The following is a 25,995-nucleotide window of genomic DNA, read 5'->3' on the forward strand; positions in this document are numbered from 1 at the left end:
AACGCAATCAATAACGAGGTAAAACGCCCTAATGACACATTATTACAAAACAGGTCACGCCTCGAAATGTAACAAACTATCTGACAGTCGATATGTCATTAAATTCTAAACACTATAAAGAAAACGAGATTAATGCTAAAAGGCCGACACTCACACCATCACGTAATATAAACATGACCGATATCAGAGACCACTATGAGAAAGTTCAAAAGGTTGACTGTTACACATTTATATTGATGCTAAAGATGAGAAATAAGATTTCGATGGTGACAATTAATCAAACGTTTCTGATCGGAACAGATAAGGTTGCAAAAAGTAGAACAATGAAGACTGAGCTAATCTAGATGAAACTGTTGGTAATGATCTAGTACTATGTTTAGATCTGCACATAAATGTAGGTAATGAAATTGTAAAGACATGAAGATACAAAATATAAAGACTTAAAAATCAAAAATAAAAACTATAATTATTTACCTCCACAAAAACGTATGTAATTCCCTTCTTTAATCTTCAGTGTTTTTTTCTTCTCTGCTCCGGCCTTAATCTTTCATGTGTGTGTGGTAGTCAAAAGTCCCGGGTTCAAACCTTGGTTGTGCTCCTACAGCAGCAGCTCTATACAAATACATTTTATATAGAGCAGAAAAAAATATTTTCAAAAATATGCTGAAACATGACATAAATTCGGTCAGCTCTACTTCCTTATTCATACACAAACAACAACAGGTTAATTATAGTGCAATTATTTTTTTTATTACGTCCACCTTACACATTGATGTACCGGGAGGTTCCTTGATACAAAACTGAAATTGACCGTCGATTACAAAACTACGATTTACAACCCACAGTTTCTATTATCTAGTATCAGACTTTAATCCATTTATCACCGCCTTTGTTTACGATCCTCGCGTATCATCAACTATTAATTATCATGCGTTCTTTGCTTCAAACTTTGACGTTCTCGCCGTGTGACAGACCAGAGATAAGAATTTAAATGTTATTCGATAGCTCTGTACTTCAATTGTGATACCACGTTTAACAAAAATGAGATCTACATGTTTATCATTAAGGTCCCTTTCAGAAATTTGAATTAAAAATGACTTGACTGATTGATTTTGAACTGTATCGCAGGATATTTGAGTCCATTATTCACTGAAAGGGTTGAGGAATCTGAACACCTCGAAGAGTACTTTAGAATTTTGATGGATGTGCTTATAATTGTTTCTGTATCGATTATGCCATTGATAAATATTTCGACTATTGCTCATTTTATTAATGATGTGGAAACGGAAGAGCTTTCTGGGTGATACCCTAACGACAAGGCATTGTTACAATTAATATTGTTGCTGTCAAAACATCTGTCTGTTGACGTAAATTGCGTATCGTTTTCAATCATTTGTGCTTTAATCGAATTTAGAGCTTAACAAAAGAGTTTCCGAGTTAACCTGCTGCTTATTGTTAATTATTAATTGATGATAATTAATGATTAGAGTCTGTGCGAAAAGAGAAAAGTCGTAGAGTGTATGGGTTCCCTTACATTCCACGACTCTTCTCTTTCCGCACAGATTCTACCAAAAATTGTAATAAAGGAAACGATCAGTGGCGGAGCGTCAATATAACCTTTAACATCGGCATTTACTCGTATTACAAAATCCTACGCCCTCCCATATGTTAATCGATAAAGCCAGATTATTTATAATTTTATATTTGCATTCATATAATTTGTAAACAGTTTATTTTTATTTTTGAGGGAATTGTCACGCACAAAAAAAACGCGCGCGCGCGCTTGCCTTATAAATTTGGTTGGATAGAAGCATCCATAATAAGTAATTACTGTGACCTAAATTGACTAAAGAATTGACCTGGTGATATTTTTTTTACCCATAAATAATCTGATACTATCTTCTGAAGTATATAAAAACGACTTAATTGTAATTTTATTTATTCATATTCGGATGATGTAGGTTAAAATTTCCGGTTACTATAATAAATAACTCAAGAAATGTTTTCTATGATACAGTTACATAGTCTTAAGTTAAGTTTTATATATTGAGTCGTAGCACAGGAAAACAATAACAGAACAGAACAGGAAAATCAATAGACAATTTTCACCAAAATTAACGGTGCCGTATAAACCAGCGGAGCAACGAATCGTAAAGGAATCCAAATAGTTCAAGTCTTTAGTCACACGGCTCCGACCCGGAGGAATCTCCTGATGAACCCTGCTCATTTGATATTGCACTTGCAAATTTACTCTCATAGATTTAAGGTCCAATTTGCTATGTTAATTTCTGTGTATAAGTTTTGAAAAATCATTAAAAGTTCTTGGAGGGTCTCTTACTGAGACCTATTACGCTATATGTAAAAAGAATAATCAATATTACCTATCATTAGGTACCGCGAGCTGCAAAGTGCATATCCACTTTATGAATGGATATGATAATGTATAAAGTATACACTTTTGCAGCTGAGTGTAGGTACATACAAGCTCAATAAAAGATTGTGATTGAGAAAAAATAAACTTTGCCTATCTATTGTTATGAATATCGCAAATTATCATTAAGTACCATGACTTTTATGTCTTGCTTAAGTTAACAATTGCAAACACTGACCGACTATTTTGTCTTATGATTGTCAAAATATTTATATTATTTACAACTATAAAACGACGGATCACGCACCAAAATATAACGCGCCCTTAAGTATGCGTGATACTAGTTCACTACTTCATAAAATTATGGTAAAAAGGCTTAAATTGTTTGTTATTACAAAAGCATACGTCTTTCTTTACCTGACAGTGTACTGTAAACTTCGCGTGCTGAGGTGGAGCAGGCTTACAAATTAGTATGAAAATTGCAACTCGACTGTACACGCCACTTCATGCCACAAACGCGGACACTTGGCGCCGAGTGTACCTTGTACTACCTTTGGTTTATTTTCACTATATTTGAATAAGTGTATGCTGTCAATATTATAAAATTGGAGTATTTATGTACGTACTTACCAGCTTTGTATTTTGCAATCACGCAGCTTTTTATTTAAAAAGTAAACAGAGTGGTTTAGGGAACTTTTATAATCTCTTTACTTTAGCATCTATTATTTTATTGTATTGCCGTAAAATCGTGTGATTGTGTTATAAAATTTAACAAATAGGCACTGTACTCACTAGACACCTTATAATTTTGCGTTACTTTCTAGTGCGCACCTACGTTACGTATCTAAGTTTGAGAAGCTATGACCTACATATTTCTAATATTTTTATTTGCATATCAGTTTGATCTAACCTGGAAAGGTCAGAATAAAGATAAGGTGTTATACCTACTTTAATTACTAATATGTGAACGTAACTGCCTAATCTTTCATATAGAGTTGGTTTTGTTCTTTTTAAAGTAATATTGTTGGTAGTTATTGGCGATTTGTGCTTCAATAGGTATAATTTGTCATATTTTAGATATTTTAGTATAAAATTTGAATAATCAACGAAAAACAATTTTCCCAGCATACTTCTCAAAACACTTCCTTCTAGGAAGCATATTACCAGTTAATAACCTAATATGTTGTGACAAAACGCCGTTTTCCCTGAAAACAAGGAAATTCCTCGCCAACGTAGACAGTGTGACAGGGTCTGACATGTTTACAGTTCGATGTCACGGTGACAGGGGTCGGTACTTCATTAATTCTTGGAACACGTGATCAATGCCATATTGCTTTCGGGAAAGGGTGGAGTACTAAGGGATATTGTTTACTATAATACGTTGAAAATGTTAACGTTAGACCAAAAAAAGTCTGCAGCGATTTTGATAGCCCACGCATTGCAAGTGTTATTTTAAACGTCAAACTTCTATGAAATTATTATTATTGCTATCAAAATCAAAAACGTCAAAAACAATTATTCTCTTTAAATTCCTTCTTAATATCTCCACGATTACTCTTTATCTATACGTATCTACCGGGTGTGGCCTGTAATACGAGCAATAAATTAAACTGTAGGCTGTACCTACTCCTCATACTGACCAACATTTGTTCAGCAACTTTTAAAAATAACTTGTGGTTTAATTTTTAATTCACTTGAAAGTTTAGTCTAAGACGCAATGTATTGTGAATTTTGTTATGTTTAAGGCATGACAAGCAACGTCTATCACAAATGATATGGCATGGCAGTGGCGTCCATTGAAGGTAATATTTATTTTGTATGAAAAATAGAAAGTCTAAATACTTACTTCATAATTTATAAAAGTTGTTTAACAAAAGAGTCAACGTTTGAGGAGTACAATCTATGTTTTAATTATTTGCTCGTGTTACAGGCTACACCCGGTATACGTTTAAGATTAGAGTTTAAATTTAAGTTACCTATTGAGTTGAAGTTGTAAAAGTTTCTAACTACAATTTTATCTAAAATGTTTCATGATAAAAGTTTACTTTGTTGCGTATTGCCAGGCATTACATCAAAAATATACTTTGTAAACAAGAAAATATTGATAAAACATTATTAATACACTGTTGCAAACAGCACAAACTGCATTTACACAAATAACTAAATTGTATTAAGTCCCCACTATTACCAATTCGCAATTGATGTACAATTGTAGCCAACGTCAAAGTAATTAAACGATTTTGAACCTTATCCAATCACATTAGGGTGTAAAATATTTGACGTGGTACAGTGCCCGCACAGTGGGCCCGTCAAAGGAAACAGACGGACAGTTATTAATGGTTACATATTATGGAAAAAATATCGTTGCGTTTCCGCGGCCCCAACTTTTAAGCGCAAACTGCGTGCAATTAAAACGCCAATCGCAGATTGATCGTTTTATTAATTACGCTTTGCTTTTAGATATCGTGAAACTAAATCTCCCCAAAAATGTTTTTCGGGGACGAATTTGAGTGGTATAGTTACGTAGTGACTTTTTATACGTAAGCTTTATTGTAATAGAATTAGGTTAAAAGAATACTTACCCAATGTTAGGTACAGTCGACGTCAAATATATGTTTACATTTTTCGCCTTATTACAAAGGCAAGGTGCAAAAGTGTAAACATATCTTTGAGGTCGACGGTACCTAAACATTTTCACCAAAAACCAAAGTTAAAATAACTGTCTTTAAACTATTTAAAGTCTATACTTTTTAGGGTTCCGTACCCAAAGGGTAAAAATGTGGCCCTATTACTAAGACTCCGAGTCTGTCTGTCTGTCTATCTGTCACCATGCTGTATCTCATGAACCGTGGTAGTTGAAATTTTCACAGATGATGTATTTCAGCTGCTGCTATAACAACAAATACTTAAAAGTACGGAACCCTCGGTGGGCGAGTCCGACGCTCACTTGTCAATGTTTTTAAAGACTCTTAACAGATAGCATAGGTAGGTTAGTACATTATTGTCTATCACAAAGTAATAAAAACAAACATTAAAACAACTAATTGAACACAGCAAATAATATAAAAATTAAAACGCATAATTGTAAGCTACAACGAAAAACTAGCTATTTTCTGTTATCAAGTTATCAAATATCAGCTGATTCAATCTGTACGTAACTCGAATAGCACCAATTAAAATGGCGACTCGTGATTGTCAAATGTAATTGGTTAATTATTATCAACAAGACTGGGCGTGGCTTAATAAGGCGGCATGAAATAGGACATACTTTCATTTCATACAGTATTTGCAACAGAGTAGAGTCATTGCTGATATCAACTCTATTCAGCGCAAGATAAGGTTGAAATTTGAAGGACTGTACAATAGCATGGTCAGTAATCTACGGTTTTGTATTATGAAATCGAAATGCGATTATTAGAGTACGGTAGATAAAGTAGTAATGTAGATTAACAAGCTACTTTGTACGAACCGCATTATTTAAATGCCAATTTTATAATCTATCTTTAGGAACCCCAACAAAGACACCTGTAAATAAGTAGGTACCTACTTACTTCACTTTTTAGGGTTCCGTACCCAAAGGCTAAAAACGGGACCTTATTACTAAGATTCCGCTGTCCGTCTGTCCATCTGTCTGTCAGTCCGCCTGTCTGTCTATCACCAGGCTGTACCTCATGAATCTTGATAGCTAGACAATTGAAATTTTCACAGATGATGTATTTTTGTTGCCGCTATAACAACAAATACTAAAAACATAATATAATAAATATTTAAGTGGGGCGCCCATACAACAAACGTGATTTTTTGCCGTGTTTTGCGTAATGGTACCTACGGAACCTTTCGTGCGCGAGTCCGACTCGCACTTGGCCGGTTTTTTAATTCCGAATATTCAATAGTACCGTATTACTAATAATGATAAAGATTGCGATTATTTATTTTTACAAATTTCTAAATCAACAATTTGTTTGTAAAAAAACCGGGCAAGTGCGAGTCGGACTCGCGCACGAAGGGTTCCGTACCATAATGCAAAAAAAAACGAAAAAAAAAGCAAAAAAAAAACGGTCACCCATCCAAGTACTGACCACTCCCGACGTTGCTTAACTTTGGTCAAAAATCACGTTTGTTGTATGGGAGCCCCATTTATCTTTATTTTATTCTGTTTTTAGTATTTGTTGTTATAGCGGCAACAGAAATACATCATCTGTGAAAATTTCAACTGTCTAGCTATCACGGTTCGTGAGATACAGCCTGGTGACAGACGGACGGACGGACGGACGGACGGACAGCGAAGTCTTAGTAATAGGGTCCCGTTTTACCCTTTGGGTACGGAACCCTAAAAAAGATTAAAATCGGACAGTAAACACAATAAAAGCAAGTACTTCGTTATTACATCTATGAAACTTTTTATGCAACAGAAACATTTAAACTATGATTAAGTAATCATCACCTGTCGTGTATTTGTGACTTCAACTAAGTAACAGTTCAAAACAGGTCATTACGAAATGATTAATGTTCCTTACTCACGACTCAGGGGAGTTAGGTGGCGCTGTTAATGCTTAATTCATAATTATTCGTTCATAATTCAATTTTTTATCATGAAAAATATTATGAATACTCCCTAGTGTGAATACCCTACTATTACTCTGTTAGATACGTGCGGCAAAAAGGTGTGAAATTATTGTTTAATAAGCAATAGCTACAATTGTAGGCAGTGACAGATGGACGTGTAGAAACAATGAAAAACTCACGCGGAAAGGTTCAATTGATAGCTGCTTTGACAGTAGGTACACTGGTACAGTCACCAGCAGAACTAGTAATACGGGTGAAATGCTCAAAATACTCTCAGCCGTGTAGACTAAAAAGTTCTAATTTTATAATTTATAATTATTTTTACTCAGAATTAGGAGACAAAGGAAATATAATTGTGAATTATTCTGTGTGTGACAATCCACATAGAATTTATGAAAAAATAACAACGGGTTGCACTCCGGGAGTGCCGGCAGAAGTGAAAACTCAATGACATTGTAACTCAAAATATTAATAACAGCGCCATCTAGTGCAAAATGTCTGCAGAACTATGTATAATTGAGGTTAATGCCATCTAGCGTTATTTCGTCGCATTACTTGAAACCCTTAAGCACATCACTGAGTACTAGAGTTATATTAGTACCAGTATGAGGGAAACTCACTAGATGGCATTTAAACTTAAAAAAAACTCAATGACTTTGTAACAGTGTCCGTCACACGTGTCGTCACAGTGTCAGTTTAACATTTTTTCGCCATCACAAAAAGTGCTCAGCGCCGCTAAAGAAGTTTTCACTTCAAAAATCGTTAAGTGAAACGAAAATGTAAGGACAATCAGGAGAAGCCTTATTTTACTTTCACTTGTTGTAGTCTTTCCGTAATCAAAGCTTGCAATTATAATATGATCTACTTTCTGCATGGTTGTCGTTGTATCTTTAACTTCAGATGTTAGTCAAAACTAATATGTACCTACTCAATTTTGAGTTTAAAATTTTGAACAATTAAATATACTAAATAAATAAAATAGGTAACTCATATTTTTAGGGTTCCGTACCCAAAGGGTAAAAACGGGACCCTATTACTAAGACTCCGCTGTCCGTCCGTCCGTCTGTCACCAGTCTGTATCTCATGAACCGTGATAGCCAGGCAGTTGAAATTTTCACAGATGATGTATTTCTGTTGCCGCTATAACAACAAGTACTAAAAACAGAATAAAATAAAGATTTAAGTGGGGCTCCCATACAACAAACGTGATTTTTGACCGAAGTTAAGCAACGTCGGGCGGGGTCAGTACTTGGATGGGTGACCGTTTTTATAGATAATGGTACGGAACTCTTCGTGTGCAAGTCCGACTCGCACTTAACCGTTTTTTTTTTAAATATGACTTTACTTCTCCTTAAAAAAAATACTGTGTGCAGATATGTATTTATCATTTTGAGCACTTCACGCAACTATAACAATATCACAATGCCTAAGAATACTAATATTTATGTACCTAGCTATAATATATATGGCAATATGTCTGGCACCTGCGCGTTTCTTCAAAGTACATATATCGTTTTTATTTACACAAATAAATTTACTTTAACTTGCCTTGTCATAAAAAAGGAATGCCTGACAGTGGAAAAACACACTTTTTATTTGCTTTCACAAATTTAAAGAAATGTAGATATAAGTAGTTACATTTATTTCCTAAGTCCCAGCAAGATAGTTACCGCACCACTTCATTTCATTTTCATCAGAAAATCAAGACCTAAGCAAGACCATTAATTACCTATCAAATCGAAATTATAAAGAGCTCATAAGACTTAAAACAGATTATTTAGTGCCCGGTGGTTTACGCCGCGATTTGGCCAGTCAAAACATTCAAACATCGACGCTGACGTCTGGAAGGTTTGTTTTGATATGTCGTGAGCTTTCAGAGTCTTTATTCTCTTATGACTATCGACGGTTACTCTGAGATAAGTCAGTATATGTGTGGTCTTCCAATACAAATAGAGTGTATGGATGTCGAGCTCAACGGTTATACTGGTTAGCTTGAGTTGACTGTTCGCATTCGCACAGCAAGTGATGAAATTACAGGGCTTGCGCTCACGCTTGACAGCCGTTTCCCGCGTTTTGTGATCCCGCTGTATATTTAGACTGATGTTTTAATTGGTAGATGATATGTTGAAAATTTTAAGAGGCTGATACTATTATTGGGTTACTTGTGTCGTATGGAAGTTTAATAACTTACGTGATTGTTAATGATTATGTTTTATTTACGCTTACTTTTGTATGCCTACCACTTCTAAATTAATAAAATGTCTCATTATTTATGTATAACACAATTGTATTTTCTGATTTTGTTGCTCACGTTAAAGAGTCATTCACGTTTTTATAATTATTAATTAGTTAACTTAACATTGACAGAACAATTGATCGAAACTATAAAATTAAAATTTAAAGAGATACACAGTTTATATAAACTGTCTGAAATGATACAAATTTCAACCCTTCTACACTCGTGAAGGTACGTTTACTAAGAATATCATTTCTCCTGAATGACTTGACACTGACGACGCGCGCGCCTGCGGCTGTCGCCGTCAACTCCTGCGCGCTCAACTCCAAAAAGACACAAGTGTACTTATATCCCTATTATTACACACCCGTTTATCACGAGGACGGTAAAACGCGTGTTCAACCCCGATCTCTGATCATGACGAATCCCTACTAAGATGAAAAGCTACTATAAACTACTTGCAATTTGTTACTAGTCTATTCAACGATTTTAGAGCGTTATTTATTGACGGCTTGTGAAGTAATTAAATATTTGATGGTTACAATGTTATAATTATTTATCGGCATGAAACTTAGGAAGCAGAAATTAAATCCCGAATGGATTATTTGAAACGTCATTTATACCACTTTGTACATATTTTACCCTACTTATAACATTTGTAATGCATATGAAAGCAGTTCTAGCCGAACATATATTTACACATACAGGTCTAAATTTTATTGTTTTGCTTTGAGAAAAACTGTTTATGCACCTATGTGGTAAAATCAGTAAAATAACTAGGTAATTTTTAATTACACGTTTGAGATAAAACAAATCTTTTATGCGTTGTAGTTATTTAAAGAGTTTGTCCTTTGATAGGTAATTATCTGTACGTGCCACAAATTAGTCACGGCTATTACAGTCTAGATTAGACTGATCTAGAAACATGCAATCAAGCGTTCAAAGGCTATTAATAATAATTCAAGAAGAAAGGACTGGCATCAAAATCAATGGCGACGCAGATCCATCATAGGTATTTAAAGCACGCGTCTGTTTTGATCTACGCTATCTACCAAAGTGAGTCGACTAGAGTTAATTTACTAGAACAATCCTTAAACATTAACCATCTTTCCCCGCAGTCGGCTCATCAGTCGACCAAGAAATTAGTCGGTGTCACTACAATAATATACAATAAGGAGCCGGGCCACGGTCCTCGCATAAATCGATCAACACGATGCTCTAATGTTTTGTATGGAGATTTCTTTCGGCGATCGCTGCCGGTATCTAGGCTTAGATTAATGAATTTAATTGGTATATGTCAGATTGTAGCGCGCCGACATTGTTTTAATTCACTTAGTTTGCTTCCTACTTTTTGAATAGATAAAGATAAAAAATACTATAAAACGTTTTTTGCGTACCGATTATGTCATTTAAACCACTGTGCCTTTAGTGATTTTCTTAAACATCAATGGAACCTGTTATTTGATAGTTACTTTGATTTCGTATCTGTACCTATGATATCATGTTCTATTTTCGTATTCTCATTGCTCACAGCTGTACTTATATTATTACAGAGTGGCCGCAATACACCGCACGACGTCTTTACCATGCCATATATTAATGTTCCCTTTGTTCATAAACTATTCATTAAAACTAAAAGTGTTTAGTACGCGCATTGTTGCCTTTTTCAACCCTGTTACAAATTCACCGCAAGTGGTATTTCTTGAAACGCCCAACAAAAGGCACGCAGACAGTATAAATCAAAGCTGTGCGAAAAGTACCAAATGTTGCAAAACCCATGCAACACAAGGTCAACTTGCATTCAAAACATTTCACGGGACTCGCAGAATTACGCCTATTGTTATAGGAAAGTTTTAAAAGAGACTTTCTTCTAAAATGTCATGGCAATTAATCTACTAATGTGCGTATTGAGAGTAGATTATTACTTTTACTTTCTTTGAAAGTGAGCGATTTGCAAAAAGTTGGAATTTGCATGGACGGACCCACCAGGCAGGTAGTGTGTTGTAATCGGGTGATTTGTCTTATTGTCGGTTTGTCGTTTTCTTATTGTCGGTTGTCGTTTGTTTGTGAGCGGTGACCGCGACGGTGCCCGAGATAAGTGTAATAAATTACGAGAAACGGAAGATGCTGGCCGACAGAGGTGTGGCCCCAAACATTAGGGCATGCATTTACTAATGCGATTAAAGGACTACAAAATGGGACCCAAATACCAATCTGTATTTGTTTAAAGCAACTGATCAGTTGCTCGATTGCTGACCGAGACTCGTAAATACTTTACTTGGCCACGCAACAATTTTGATCTAATACCGGGAAAAACTCTATGCGCTTTTCTAGTCTATATTTTTTATTTATAAACATTTTTTTTAATAAGTAAACATTATCGGTAGGTATGCAAACAGTCCCAACTTAGAATTGACAACATTTCTTCTATAAATTTTGATTCGTACTATACATGCATATTGGCGACTTTAAAGACGTAGATACACTAAGATCCTTTTATGATAAGCAACTACATACAGTCGTCTCTTGAGAAAATCTTGGCTTTTCACAGCCAGAGCGTTCATGGAAGGAATTTATAATCGCATAGCGTGAGACACATACTTAACTTTAAAATGCAAAAGGTTTTGATGAGATTAATTTCTAGTTAAATCATAGTAGTAGCGCCTTTTATTTGAACAATAAATACCCTTACTTGTAAACGACACACTGTAGAGTGATAAGATTGTGGATGACAGAAAGCAGTGTGTTTATATATATGTCACCGTAAAATTGTAAACACGCGTCAGTTCATAATCTCGCTAGTTAAATTATAAACTGACGGTAGGGAGATTACAATCTAACCTAACCTAACCTACGTTAGATTATAAACTAACGGGTTCACAATCTTACGGTGTCATATATATGTGTTAGTTTTTACAACCTGGAGGCCTTTAATTTACGTTGGTTCGCCCTAGAGCTCGACTCCTGCGCAGCCAATGAGAACAACCCAATCAGTAGGTACATACAAAGTCGTTCAACCAGATTTATGATGAATTTTCGACCGGATTATTATTAATATTCAATTAGCTTTCCGCACATGCGCCGTGGCTGGGCGTGTTATTAAACTTAATTTATGGCATCATTTACTGGCGATATTTTAAAGTGATTACTTTGGGTTTCTTTCGTAAACGTAATTGTGTACCGATTATTGACTACACCGTTGTATCCATTCTTCCGCGATGATACTTCCCAAGTAGCACAGATAGCTCTATAACTACTCACTTTTAGTTCTATCTAACGCTCTGTGCGTATTAAGACACTTATAAGAGCACACTCGTGGGCCTACAGGTGTATAATAGATCTCAGTGATATTTATATAGCTTAGGGCTGATTAAAAGCTGCATTACGTCTCTGAAAACTACCATTAATACGCAAAGAGTAATATAAAGGTATATTTGCTACGACCCTATACAGCTTTAAGGGTTATCAAATGCTTTAACCGTTATAAGGTCTGTTTAGTGGATAAAATTACGCCATGTGCTGTATAAGGAGGTAATTGTGGACTTTTATTACGTTGACTTATTAAGGGAGCACAAGTGAACTATTATGAAGCTAATAGACGTATAATGGAACACATGTGGCACATAATATAGCTTGTCGCTTAACATGTTTACCGCTAAGAAGCTTTTATTACACTGACTTTTAAGGGAGCACGAGTGAACTAATATGAAGCCAATAAAGGTATAATGGAACACATGTGGCGCATAATACAGCTTATCGCTGAACGTGTTTACCGCTAAGCAGCTTTTATTACGCTGACTTTTTAAGGAAGCACAAATGAACTATTATGAAGCCAATAGACGTATAATGGAACACACGTGGTGCATAAATTGCATAATACAGCTTATCGCTGAACATGTTTACCGCTAAGCAGCTTTTATTACGCTGACTTTTAAGGGAGCACAAGTGAACTAATATGAAGCCAATAGACGTATAAATGGAACACATGGGGCGCATAATACAGCTTATAGCTGAACATGTTTACCGCTAAGCAGCTTTTATTATTCTGACTTTTTGAGGAAGCACGAATGAACTATTATGAAGCCAATAGAGGTATAATGGAACACATGGGGCGCAAAATACAGCTTATCGCTGAACATGTTTACCGCTAAAGCAGCTTTTATTTCGCTGACTTATTATAAGGGAGAACGAGTGAACTATTATGAAACCAATAGACGTATAATCGAAGACATGTGGCGCATAATATGGCTTAGCGCTGAACATGTTTACCGCTAAGCAGCCTATTATACTACCATTGGGACTGTCTGCATAGCGGCTGTTAAAACGTTCACAAGATGCCTTATAACTGGTTAGAGGTTCACTAGTGTATCGAAATAACGACTTGGACTTTATAGTGGTTCACTTAAGTATCTTTATCACATATATAACAGTCGTATGCTGCATATAAGAATTTTAACGGTTCACGTTGCTTTTTAACATTGACCGCCATTTTATTGTATATAACCTACAAAATTGAAATTGCTTTTCCAACTTTTAAGGGTAACAATAAGGTGTTGTGCCTGAGTTCTTAACCTAAATTAGTTTAGTACTTCCTATAACGTATTATTAACTTTTTAGCTCATAATTATGTCCAAACCACTGAAATAGTTTTTTCACATAGCTTATTTATATCATTCATTTAAATAAATACTGATTATTTTCGTGGCGCACTGAAATTTTCTTAGATAATGTATATATATAATGTCAATAAACTTGCATTCCCAAAGATCTTTCTCGCATTAATATATAAAAGATCATGTACAAACATTTAACAAAACACTTTAACAAAATGACTTATGGTGTCTTTGCGCTTAACGTTTTTGCTTCAATATAAATATGTTCACCTCTGCGTTCATCGTCACTATACTAAATATAATAGCTGATTTTTAAGGCAGAGGTGTAAAAGTATGTTATTAATTATCTTTTATTCAGCCCAACGTCAATCTTTCCCGGTATTAGGGCGCACATGTGACATATTAGCTGAATAAAGGGTAACTGGTGGTCTCTTACCCAGTTAATATACACCTCTTATAACTCCTGTTACCCCTTATAATTCCGTTAAATTGCTGCTACAACGCTCTTAAGTAGCTATGTGAACTTAAGGCTGCCTAATTTGTGCCCATTTAAGAGTTATAAAAGCTGAAAAGACGCTTATACAGCTCTTATGCAGCTTTTATATTCCAGCTTCAAGCGTATTCGTACTTCATTATGCGGCTGCTATACAGCTAATCTGTGCTACTTGGGTTGTTTTTTTCTTAATTATGTAGGTGCATAATAAGTGTAATTTTTCTCTCAAATATCAGAAGTGTCATAGGTTTATTTTCCACCTTAATATCTTAATAAGAATTTAATTATATATGAAGCTTTTGTTATTTTGTTGAAAATATAATCAGTGGGTTTCACAACTTTGGTTTCAAGAATTTAATTTGTAAGAGTTTAATTTGTAAATAGTATTACATAATTGATAATAAATTCCCGTGCTGCAGATATTTTCAATGCAAAACTGGTAGCGTAACTGTTGTAACTAAAAGGAGAAATTCTTAAACATTACATGCTGTTGTTAAACAATTAGATAATAAATCACAATTGACCTTTTGCATCAGTTTCCCCATTCCAGTCGTCCATGGGCCGTTATTTCCAACGCATCGAGCCATTTAGACTGGCCAGTCTAGTGTGATCTCCAAACATGCATAGTGGTTACGGACGTATGGCTCATTTATATTTTTTCACCTGGGCTATATGAACGGCACATCAAACGGTAATCCCCGTATCCCTAATAAGCGCATTTTCTTGTTGCATATAGTTATTTATTATCAATCAGTCCACCTTCCGAAAAATTTAAGAATGACCAGATCAGAGTCAAGATCGAAGGAAACCATTGGATGAGACCGCAAACATTGTGGAGGTCCTTTGGGGAGGCCTACGTCCAGTAGTAGATTTTTTTGGCTGATAGGATACTGAATAATGTGCATAAGTGTTTTTGGCATATTCCCTTTAGAACAAAGTTTTGGATTTTTTATAGATTAGTTGGAGTAAGTAGCACTACGCTAGTCAGCGAATTCCCTGATTTATCCGCTTCGGATTACAATGTGGTATTCTTATCGGGGTTTTCAATATTTTTTACCAAAATCTGTATCTTTTAGATTGCAGTGGGGAGGGAGAACTAGGTGGGAATTGTAAAGTTTAAAATATTCACTTTAAAGATTCTTCCCCTTCTCCTTCCCATCTTATTACGGCTCATCTCCTGTACTTTTACACTGGTTCTAATCTAAATGCTCAAGGCGCCATAAAGCGATAGGAATGCCTCTGTCCTCTTATAGACAAGCTAAACGACCGGTAGGTAATCGCGTAAGTACCGGTTCCGGAATGAAGTCAGGGATTAGTCTTGTGGTTAGCTGAGACTCGGGGCATCGGTGGATCTAGTCCATCTTCGTTTGTATGATCGGACAGGATAATTATTTTCATTTAAAGAAAATCACTAGTACAGTCAAGTAGCATTTTTAATGGAAAATTGATTGATTAATCCTACAGCAAGTCGCACCTGAGAAAAGTGGTCTAAAAATCAATAGCGGCTTACGGGTTGTTATTTACCTAGGTATGAGTACAGTGAATCCTAGACAGTTGATATCTCAAGAGACCGGCAATTTTGTAAAATGTGTCAATTATAGAGGTTCTAAGTTGCGTTCTGATATTTTTTTTATGGAGGTGCAAAAAAAACCATTGAAAATAGTTTCACAAACTAGGTATATTCTGGTTTTCTGGTCTATATATGCGCTTTTATACTACGTTAATCAGTATGTATTTTTTCAGTACGTTAACTTTTCCTTGACTTGTCACTAATGAATTACAACGGTAAGTTTCAAATGTACTATCTATGAACTGGCTAATATCGAGTGCTCGTAGTTAGCCTTATTTAAGTTTAACCATGCATGTCACAAACAAGGCCTTGCCTGTCTATGTATGGTAATTGAACAATGAACATGCGGATAAGTGATGTTTAATATTAATTTAAAGCCTTACAATCTAATTCCTCATTGTATTGCAGTTTCAATGCAATATACTTGAATACATGGTATCAATCAAAATCACACAAGTAGATACTTATCTTGTCGCCAACCAAGAACTTTTTAGGAGGTGCACAAAATAGTATCAATTTCGAAAAAAATAACGATAGATCGTTAAAAGATTTTAGGAACTATTGAATTTTGAGAATGGCATTTTACTTTTAATTAAATGTTTTATCGTTGCGTTTGGTCGCAAAAAATTTAGAAAGTGACAAAAAACAGGCACTGAAATGTAGTTTTAAAATAAGAAAGAGAATGTTTATGTGAGTCCAACACTCGCCTGTGCTCGTAAGCAGTGTGAATTTACGCAGAGCCATGTATCGTGCGCTTGACTACATTCGGTTGCGACCATCCATCCGTGGTAGCACCGCGGCTATTCGTCAACCAGATAAAACTGGTTCCTTCCGCGCAATTACCACGGATTACCAAGCCTCTTATAGATAGTTTTATTATTAATCTTAACCATTATCTTCTATGCAAACTACAGTACGCAGTTAATAAGATTTAAATAGATAGTAATCCTATTTGCACGCGGCATACCTTTAGTTGAGGAACTGAGTTCAGTCAGACAATAAGTTATCTTCGTATTATTGTTGTACAAAATAGAACAATCGGAGCTGAAGTGAGACGGCACGGCCACCGCATCGAAATAGACCATCAAAAAAGCTCCAATAAGAATTTATCAACGGCGCCGTCTGAGCGCTGCGCACGAGATTTATTGCGTGTTATGTAAATGTGTACAAGACATTAGAGTCCTTAATATTTCCACGTCGTGATTAGCGCTCACTGGTCATGTATTCCTATAGCTTACCGTGCTCGAAAACATCGAAGATCAGGCGAACCGTTCAGGTTACCATTACCTCATAGTCTGTAAACATCTACCTATGCGTAAGCCGCGCACGTATATACTTGCTCGGTTGACCGTTCTGCTATCCATAGCTTGAAAAGTGGTAGGAATTACAGTCCAGCTCACTGTGAACGTGAGAAATCCAATCTCGAGCCGCGCTTCGTGCGCGCTCGGTGCCCAATCGGCCAATCTTCGGCTTTTATGGATCGGCGCTGCGCTGGCGCTGCAAATTGGATTATTTTTCTTCTTCGCGGCTATACTGGGAGAAAAAGGCTACGTGAACCTTACGAGTACCTATATGCCGTTACGTATATAAAATTGTACCAATAAGTGATACATCATATAAATTTGGTAATCTAAGTTCAAGGAGATTAACTATTTCAGCGTCTGAAACTCATGTAACAATTACATTCAAATATACTTCGTGGGAAGTTAATAAGAGCAAGGCAACGAGCCAAATAATAACCAGTGATGACTGGCAAGGCACTGACATTTGGAGTAGCATAACATGAACCAGCGGCTGATGACATAATTTGAACTGTGCGTGCGCGCGTCGTCAGCGTCATATTTTACGAATTTGATATACCTACCTAGGCAATAAAGAATGTGATTTGACTTTAAACTATTATACTGATTGTAAATTTTAAGGTAATATAACATATATTACAAGATTGCTATGATATCAACTTTTACTATAGAAGCACAACAAAAAATCCTGGTCTTCATACAATTGTCGAATTGAACTTTATAGTATGGAACAGCTGGTATTTTCTTGCGATTTCAGGGTTGCTCTCTTAACAAAAGTTGCTCACAGTTATAAGTACCTACAGTCGCCATTGTTTCACCTAAACAAGTATATTGTTCACTTAAATATGTAGTTAGTTGCACCCCGTATTAAATCTTAATATTTGACGTGAAAGACGCCAGTGATCTCATATATTTATACAGGGCTCTTAAAGGTTCTGCACGGTGCGTTGGTTTCTGGTTCCTATGTACGTAATTACTTAACGTGTCGCCTTCGTTATCGCGGGCGGTATTTTTGAGGCTACCCGTTGGGCGCGGTTCATTTTGCAGTGCTCAGTATCTCCTCCGGCTATCACTGCAATGTGTCAGAGCGGCCCCTTTTACGAAGGTTGTAGGTAGTTAGCGAGGCTTATGTATATAGTTCTGTGCGGATTTTAAATGTGCAAAGTATTTAATTTAATCTTTTACAAACAATGGTTCAGCTACAAGATGATGGCTGTGCTTGTCACTCTTGTAAGAAGGGGTTTATTAAAGGTTTCCTTTGCAAACCTAAAGCTAAATACACAGATAGTATAAGTCCAAACAAATACAATCAGATTTTGAAAATCGCGGTTACATGTAAACTTGAAGTTAATTTCATTCAACGTTAGGATGCACAAGATATAGCAAAGTGCCGTACCATAGGTACGTATTACTATGTCAAAACTACGATTTTTGAAAACTTGTGCAATTTTAGTTGTTATCCCTCTCTGACAAGAGTGTGACGACAAAGAAGAAGTTGTTATCGTCTTTTGCTATAAAGTACAGGTTCGAAATAGTTTTCAAAATATCGTGGATCGTTTTGAATCTGCCATATGTATCGCTAAACGTACCGTTCATAAACACAAACAATCAATAACTGCAAAATAATGTCAATTCGCATGACAGAAACGTGAAAACAATCGCACGTTGATACCACGGCAACAATAAATCAAATCGATGATAGATTCAATTGTCAAAATTACCAGCTGCATTTACATTTGGTGCAGCAATGTTGATCGTTAAAGTCAATAAAATAGAGTCTTAACTTGGCTGGCAAGACGTTTGGCTATCAGAGGTCGGTTCGAATTCCCGTAGTGACCACCTTGGCCAGTATTATTGCTTGCCGAGCACCGGTGATCGTTATTTCCTCTGAGGATGACCAGTTAAGTTTGACCTACAACTGCAAGTCTTTGTTACGAGCCTCGATATCGCAGTTATACTGGATGTCGGAGGCTTTTGCTCGCTTGTGGTCAGCACGCGATGGGAATTTCTTTAGCTGTCGCGACTCGCATACTAGAAGACAAGTGGTGTGACAGACAGACGGACACGCGACAGTAGAGGTTTTTGTAGGCAGGTGGAATTTAGCCGTAAGGAAGTGTCCACTTAGAGGACAGCTATCCTAAATAGCAATCTTATCTAGACGCATTGCATGAAAATCGTAGCCACACCAAGGCTTTGAATGGTAAACTAGTAGATTCAGTTTAATGTGACTCACAAATGAAAATATTAAATTTATTGGACTTAGTATTTTATAAATTTAAGACGTCCGGAAAACTATTTTTGCCTATCCTGACCCGTAAAAAAACCTAATTTAGAAGAATAACGATGATAATGGATATATGTATATTTAAAAAGCAGTCACGTCTTCAGTCATCGCTAGCTTTAACCTCAGGGCTAAGCACATTCGGCCTATCACTCGGCACATTGATAATTTCCTAAAATAGTTCAGCTTGACCGTGACAACTATTAGTTTTTATTAAACTGGCTTATTTTTCATATTTTCATTAAAAAAACACAATGTACCAATTTAGAAATGGAATTTATTAGTTTTATTTACTTCGTTATTCGCAAGCATGACAGTTCGTCATCTACTTCAGGATAAAAACATCGGACAGAAAACAAATTGGTAAATTATTTTTCTAATCATTTATTGTATTGTAGCACTGTCTGTTTGATATTCGGGTATCTATATTAGGAAAATGCCTGTAGGTAAAGATACAGTAGAACGGTTCATTTCAGAACATTGAGCCAAGATGAAAATTTAGCATCAAAATCATGGATGACAAAAACTGAAGCAGCCATGAAGATTTTTGAGGCATTTACATTTAAAAACTAAAATATTATTGTAATATTTATTAAAACATTATGTATTTTATTCAAATACTAACCTGTCTATATGTCCTTTCCAAAAAGTTAACAGACCGTCATTTGTTTCCGGATGCATAACGTGACCTCTTCGTGTATGACGTGTACCCCATCTTGTTACAAAAGCGCGGGCAACTCGAATCCCAAACCAAAGTAACAAGGCCTCGAGATCCATAACAACCGTAACCAGATTGCGTAAATCTATTGGCTAGCCGCGCCAGCGATTAGAAAACCATACTTAACTTTATCAGAACAAAAAACACATTGATTAATGTGTTTTTTAGTCGTGCGGTGAATATGGTGATGCGCCGCACTGTTTGCTATTCGGCGGGTACCTGTAATAGGCAGATGGGAGCCGCAGCCGCCTAGCAACATTCACTTGATGCCTTTACATATCATTACTACCACCGTTTCTGGGTTCTGTGGATTTTTAACATAAAAGCTTTCATATATCTACACGTATACGTATGTATGTCATATGTCTACTTAAACAAGAAGGGGGATTGAAATCCAGTAAATACATACCTACTTATAATATTGCTATAAGTACTCCTAGTATAGGTAGGTATGGTAATCATAATCAAAGCTCTGCAAATATTATTTAAGAGCACATTAACTATCAGAGTAATATGTAGGAATTAGGTAACGACCTACGTAAATAAAAATGCGTAGTATTTACAAAAACTTCTGAGATTAATTTGGTGGTATTTATAGAAAATAAGCACTAACTGCACAGAATAAAATTATGTTTTAGATGCAGATAGTTTACTTGAAGTTTTGTAAATGTATTTGGATCGATAATTTATTCTACAAGGTATATAATATACAACTGATTTACAGTTTCAGTGTAACGCGTGTACAAAATGGGTACCTCCCTACTTAAGGATTTAATAGGCTTTTATTATCATTAAATCTAATAATAATAAGATAGGGTAAGATAAATATTGGGCCAAGAGAAAGAGAAACACTGTCTTATAGGGAATTCTCAAACTGTTCTTCCTGCTACGAGCAAAATAAACTATGCTCCACTCAAATGACTCAAACCACCCAACATGATCTTAAAATAATAAAAAAAAACACTAGAGTAGAAATAATAAAAATATGAACATAATTCTAGTAACACATTATTATTCATTAATTCTTTAAAAATGTAATAAAGAGTTAACAACATCCGATGACAATATCGATGAAGGATCATATTATTATGCTCATAATCGTAAGCGAGCATAAGACAACTCATAACTCCACTCTACGATCTTTACGACTATTCGGCTACAATTTGTTTTATTTATTATTCTCCAAACGATATAGTTAACATTTACACGCTCTACAGCCGCAAATAAGAACTATTATGTGACACTTTTATTACATGTATTCTGTTTTCATCTAGATATCATTAATCATGAGTTCTTTGATGTTTTATCGCCAAGCATTTTTGTGTTTGCGTATTTGGAGGCACTGATATTTATGTGTAGATGTTGATGGAAGAATATGCTGCTGATGGGGAAAATATTCTAAGCAGCTTAATGGTGCGGTAAATTTTTTCTTTCCCATCTTTTTTATTAAGTTTATTTTAAGACCATGTAGCCATTAATACGATACAAGTGCGAAAAATAGGAAATTCGCAACTAGTGGCGAATTTTAAAACACGACCGAATGTTTGTGTTTTAAAACGACATGAATTGCGGTACATGGCCCTTTAAATTTTCGACGTAGTTACGTAATGTGTTTATTATAGCACAGGGTGTCGTAATGGAGCACCAAATGTACTGTAAGAGTATTTTAAGACATTGCATTTAAAACAGTATAAAATACAGTTACAGGTAGGTAGTGATAGGTACAATGTGTGTTGCAAATCTTTTTATATCTAAAAATCCAGTCCAGTTTCCAGACAGAAACTATTTTAGATTGTAAATTCAGTCTCATCCATTATTAAATATCGTGTTATACGTTTTAATTTTGACCATGCAATATGTCTAGATCTAGCCAGACGGAATATCAATGGCATTTGACCTAGAAGGACTCAAAAACCGGGCAAGTGCGAGAGGAGAGATATAAAAGGATTCCGTCTAAGACATTTATTCAAATCTCTTTTATTTTCTCTTCTTGTCAAATCTTCTCTTCTTTTCCAGTTTAAAAATGCAACCATTTTATCTCTAGAAGACATCAGAGACTAGGGCATTCCAGCTGAAACCTTTAGGTATATAGCAAGTGCACGTTCACTGCACAATTGAAATACGCAGTGCAGCTGAAATTCAGTCCACTTGTTTATCTATTACCATTTCTGGTTTTGGAAAAATTACCATCTCACTCTCTATGAAAGAATTCAACTTAAACCAAAACTGGTACATACTTCAATGCGTTTCTTTTAGCAATGTAGGTACTGATATTTGGTTGTAATATTATTACGAAGCATAAATTTGATTCGTCTAGAAATATTTTATTTTATCAGGTACTTATACTAGGAGTATTTTTTTAAGGGTACTTAAACGTTAACGTTGTGAGTTCAATTATAGGCCAGTTAGTGGCACGGCAGAAGTACCTATAGGCACTGTCGCGCCAAAAGTAAGACGAACATATAACCAAACATATTGTAAGCCCTACGTATTTAGGTAAAATGGAAGAACGGGTATACCTAGGTGTCCTAGGTACTTACTCAAAATATGCCAGCCAAGAAAAAAAATCATCCTTAAAAATACCTTACAAATACATAGTAAATACTTACCTACAGCCAATAATATATACAAAGATTGATATGTCTTTGCAGATACAAGAACAACTGAAATTTGTCAAGAATAGTCGTTGGAAATATTAAATGTTATATGAATCCATTCTAAACCAGACATCATTGTGCAAAAACGATGATAAATTCGCAAAATTGCAGTCAGAGATTGGCATTATTTCATTCAGATTCCGGATGTGCTCACTCGAACTAAAGTGAATAGATATTCAAATAAGATACTTGATGTGAGCGTTTAAACTCTATCACCATATTTGTGAATTCGAATTGAAATTCAATGTCCTCGTATTGCATCCATTCGTTTCGTTTCTGAACAAGGATTATGGTAAAATAAACTGTCACTCAGTTGTTTGTGCATCAGGCTGTCACTAACATATCAATCGCGAAGGGTTTTTGCCGCGGCCTCACTTGTTGCCTTACCGATACCGGCCAGCGGGCGCATCGCATATTTATACTTTCTTTAAACATCTTTATTGACACGGGCCTGACAACTCCACCGGAATAAGCATCGGAGCGGAATTTATTACGACTTTTTCTTTATCAACCAAATATCGCGATCACTTTTAAACTGTTACATCCATAATTCAAAGCGCTTACAGGTGTTTGAACCGTTTGCTTTAAAGCAGTATCCAACTCATTAGCGTTGTGGTCTAGTTGAAGAAAAATAACAAATGACACAGTTTAATTTGGTAGACACAGGCGAGACGTGCCTCGTATCGATCACGGGGCTGGCAAGGGTCCAAGATGGTCCAAGTGGTGGGCCGGCGAGCGACGCGCAGTGACAGGTGCAGCATGCGACCCATGACTCTGTCATACCGCCGTCACTGCAGCTCTTTGATATCGCTGCGGGAATGTCGACGGCCGCAGCGGCGGGAGTTACTGTCGCTCACTGGATATTTGACGGACGGAACGTTTTAGATCTGACTAACAGTTAAAAGGTGACACGACTATTGGTTTGTTAAGCATCCCAATCAAAATAAGATTAGGAAGGTAGTACGCATTTGCGCAATTTATACAAAGCTATGCCTCATTCTTATGTAAGAGCCGTGATTTTGTTTACGACATCAAACTAAACCTTCATCTTCATAAAAAATCTACAACAATACTACCTACATTAGGAAGCTAAAATATAAGGCTTCAAATCCCTTTCACTAAGCCCAACTGTACCTCGCTATATAAACAAGTGCCAAATCTGATATTAGAAAAACTTTTAGTAACACGCACGTAATAAATTAAGAGGAACATGACAGCTCTAGGAAATAAATTTAAATTAATTGCACAATAGTGTTCGGATTTCTCAATAGAAATCTTGTTTTGAATCGAGCGAGCTGCCGCGAGCTGTTCTACAGTACATCACAATCGAGCAAGCGTGGCAAGGCACGAAGCCGATCGAGCCAACTATTCATTGGCGCTCAAACGGACATTCAGATCTAAATATTAACATGCCTCACGTTTTGTGACCAGAATAATACTTAACGCACTTATGCAATGTAATACCGCTCAATCATCTGTCTGTTGACACCTTGTAACACAGCGTTCTTATGTTTTCAGGTACGGTGAATGCCAACGGCGAGACGAAACGTCAGAGGACGTCGTACACGCGGTATCAGACGCTAGAGCTGGAGAAGGAGTTCCACTTCAACCGGTACCTGACGCGGAGGAGACGGATCGAGATCGCGCACGCGCTCTGCCTCACGGAGCGCCAGATCAAGATCTGGTTCCAGAACCGGCGAATGAAGTGGAAGAAGGAGCACAAGATGGCGTCCATGAACATAGTGCCGTACCATATGAATCCCTACGGCCACCCCTACCAGTTCGACCTTCACCCGAGTCAGTTTGCGCATCTCTCCGCATAGGATCAGTGGAATTTTTCGAACAGCGGATAACTGATTTATTAAGGTAAACAGTCGGCCGTGGTACCGCGGGGTTGCTTGTAGCATCGAGAGGCCGCCGGCGTCTGAGATGCTACAGCGACCAGACTGGGTCAGTTATTCGCTGCTCGAAAAATTTCCACCTGATAGCCTAATTTTGTTAAATTGTTGATTGTGACGTTATAAGTGACGCTAAAAAGTGGTGTGTGTTTCAAGATACGTTAAGAAGGATTGCAGTGATAAAATTATGTGCATACAAAGATCTTTAAGTGTAGAACTACCTAAATAATTCGATTGATCGACGGATATCATAAGTACCTGGCAGACGTAAATATTTACCTGCTAGTTTATTTTATTTGTATTGAACTAATGACCAGATATTGATACTACTGATTGTAAAGTCTCAAAATCTTTTTTTCAGTTTGGTTCTAAATGTCACAGTGTAATATTTTATCGTAAATGCTATTGGGATACGTTAAAATAGTGTTAAATTTGATGTAGAAAGAAATTTACCTAGTCATAAGCTATGATTCGAATTGCATGTTATTCCTAAAGACAACTGAGAGCCGAATAGTATACATGACGATGGCTTAATCAATACCTAAATATACCTAGGTTAGGGTTAAATGGATTAGCTTTCCAGCAGCTTAGGTGTAGGTAGATAAGCCGTCTCAGAAATAACAAATTCGGAATTGTACAGGGATAGCATAACACAACATAGGTAATACAAAAGGATTGTATGTATGTACTATCAAATTTATTAAGGGTTGCTATACTTACTTCGTCTAGTACCAGATATAAATACATTTTAAATTAGAGAGGGCTTGTAAAAGCGCTGTGAACTTAATTAGAGATAATTGTAAGCTCAGTAATATAGTAACTGTGAATAGGTAGATATTCCTTCTTATTGTATATACGTAATGTTTTAATAGGTATGGTGAAAAGTTTAATATATTTCAGTAAACTTCCCGAAGAACTGTTTTATGTTCCTGTCGTTTAGTTGTAAATAACAAAAGTATTTATCATCCTATAAATACTAATAACGATACCTAATTAACATTAATTAGATTACGATGGATTTTTTAAAGTTTCCACAAACGATACCAATTATAACATTTTCAAATGACTCTATTTCGTACTTTAAAAACTTTAATGTCGTATTTGTAAATGTACTTAATATTCTTAGCAATTAAAAGGTCCTATAGTTTCTTCCCTTGAGTAAACATTGGTTGTTTAAATTGACTTACTTTACATTCGTTTTATAAGCAGACCTTTGTCGTCGCATTATGGTCTTTAATCACATGTTTATTAGGATTGTCGTGGTCAACTGTGATATTTTGTTAAATTTTAT

At 35.9% G+C, this 25,995-nt stretch overlaps 1 protein-coding gene and 1 long non-coding RNA gene across 2 annotated transcripts in view; one reads left to right on the top strand and one right to left on the bottom strand.

Annotated features, from left to right (window-relative positions):
• Positions 1-25,012, top strand: part of LOC134806015 (homeotic protein Sex combs reduced-like) — a 47,374-nt gene extending 22,362 nt beyond the window's left edge. Inside the window, exon 3 of the mRNA XM_063779218.1 lies at positions 24,325-25,012. Coding sequence (XP_063635288.1) covers positions 24,325-24,629 — 305 coding nt within the window. The 3' untranslated portion in view covers positions 24,630-25,012. The remainder of the gene's footprint in view (positions 1-24,324) is intronic.
• The window catches only part of LOC134806038 (uncharacterized), a 447,581-nt gene that overhangs the window by 3,483 nt on the left and 418,103 nt on the right, over positions 1-25,995 (bottom strand). The gene's annotated exons all lie outside the window — the stretch shown is intronic.

This window comes from Cydia splendana, chromosome 2 (assembly GCF_910591565.1).
Source record: "Cydia splendana chromosome 2, ilCydSple1.2, whole genome shotgun sequence".
Lineage (NCBI taxonomy): Eukaryota > Metazoa > Arthropoda > Insecta > Lepidoptera > Tortricidae > Cydia > Cydia splendana.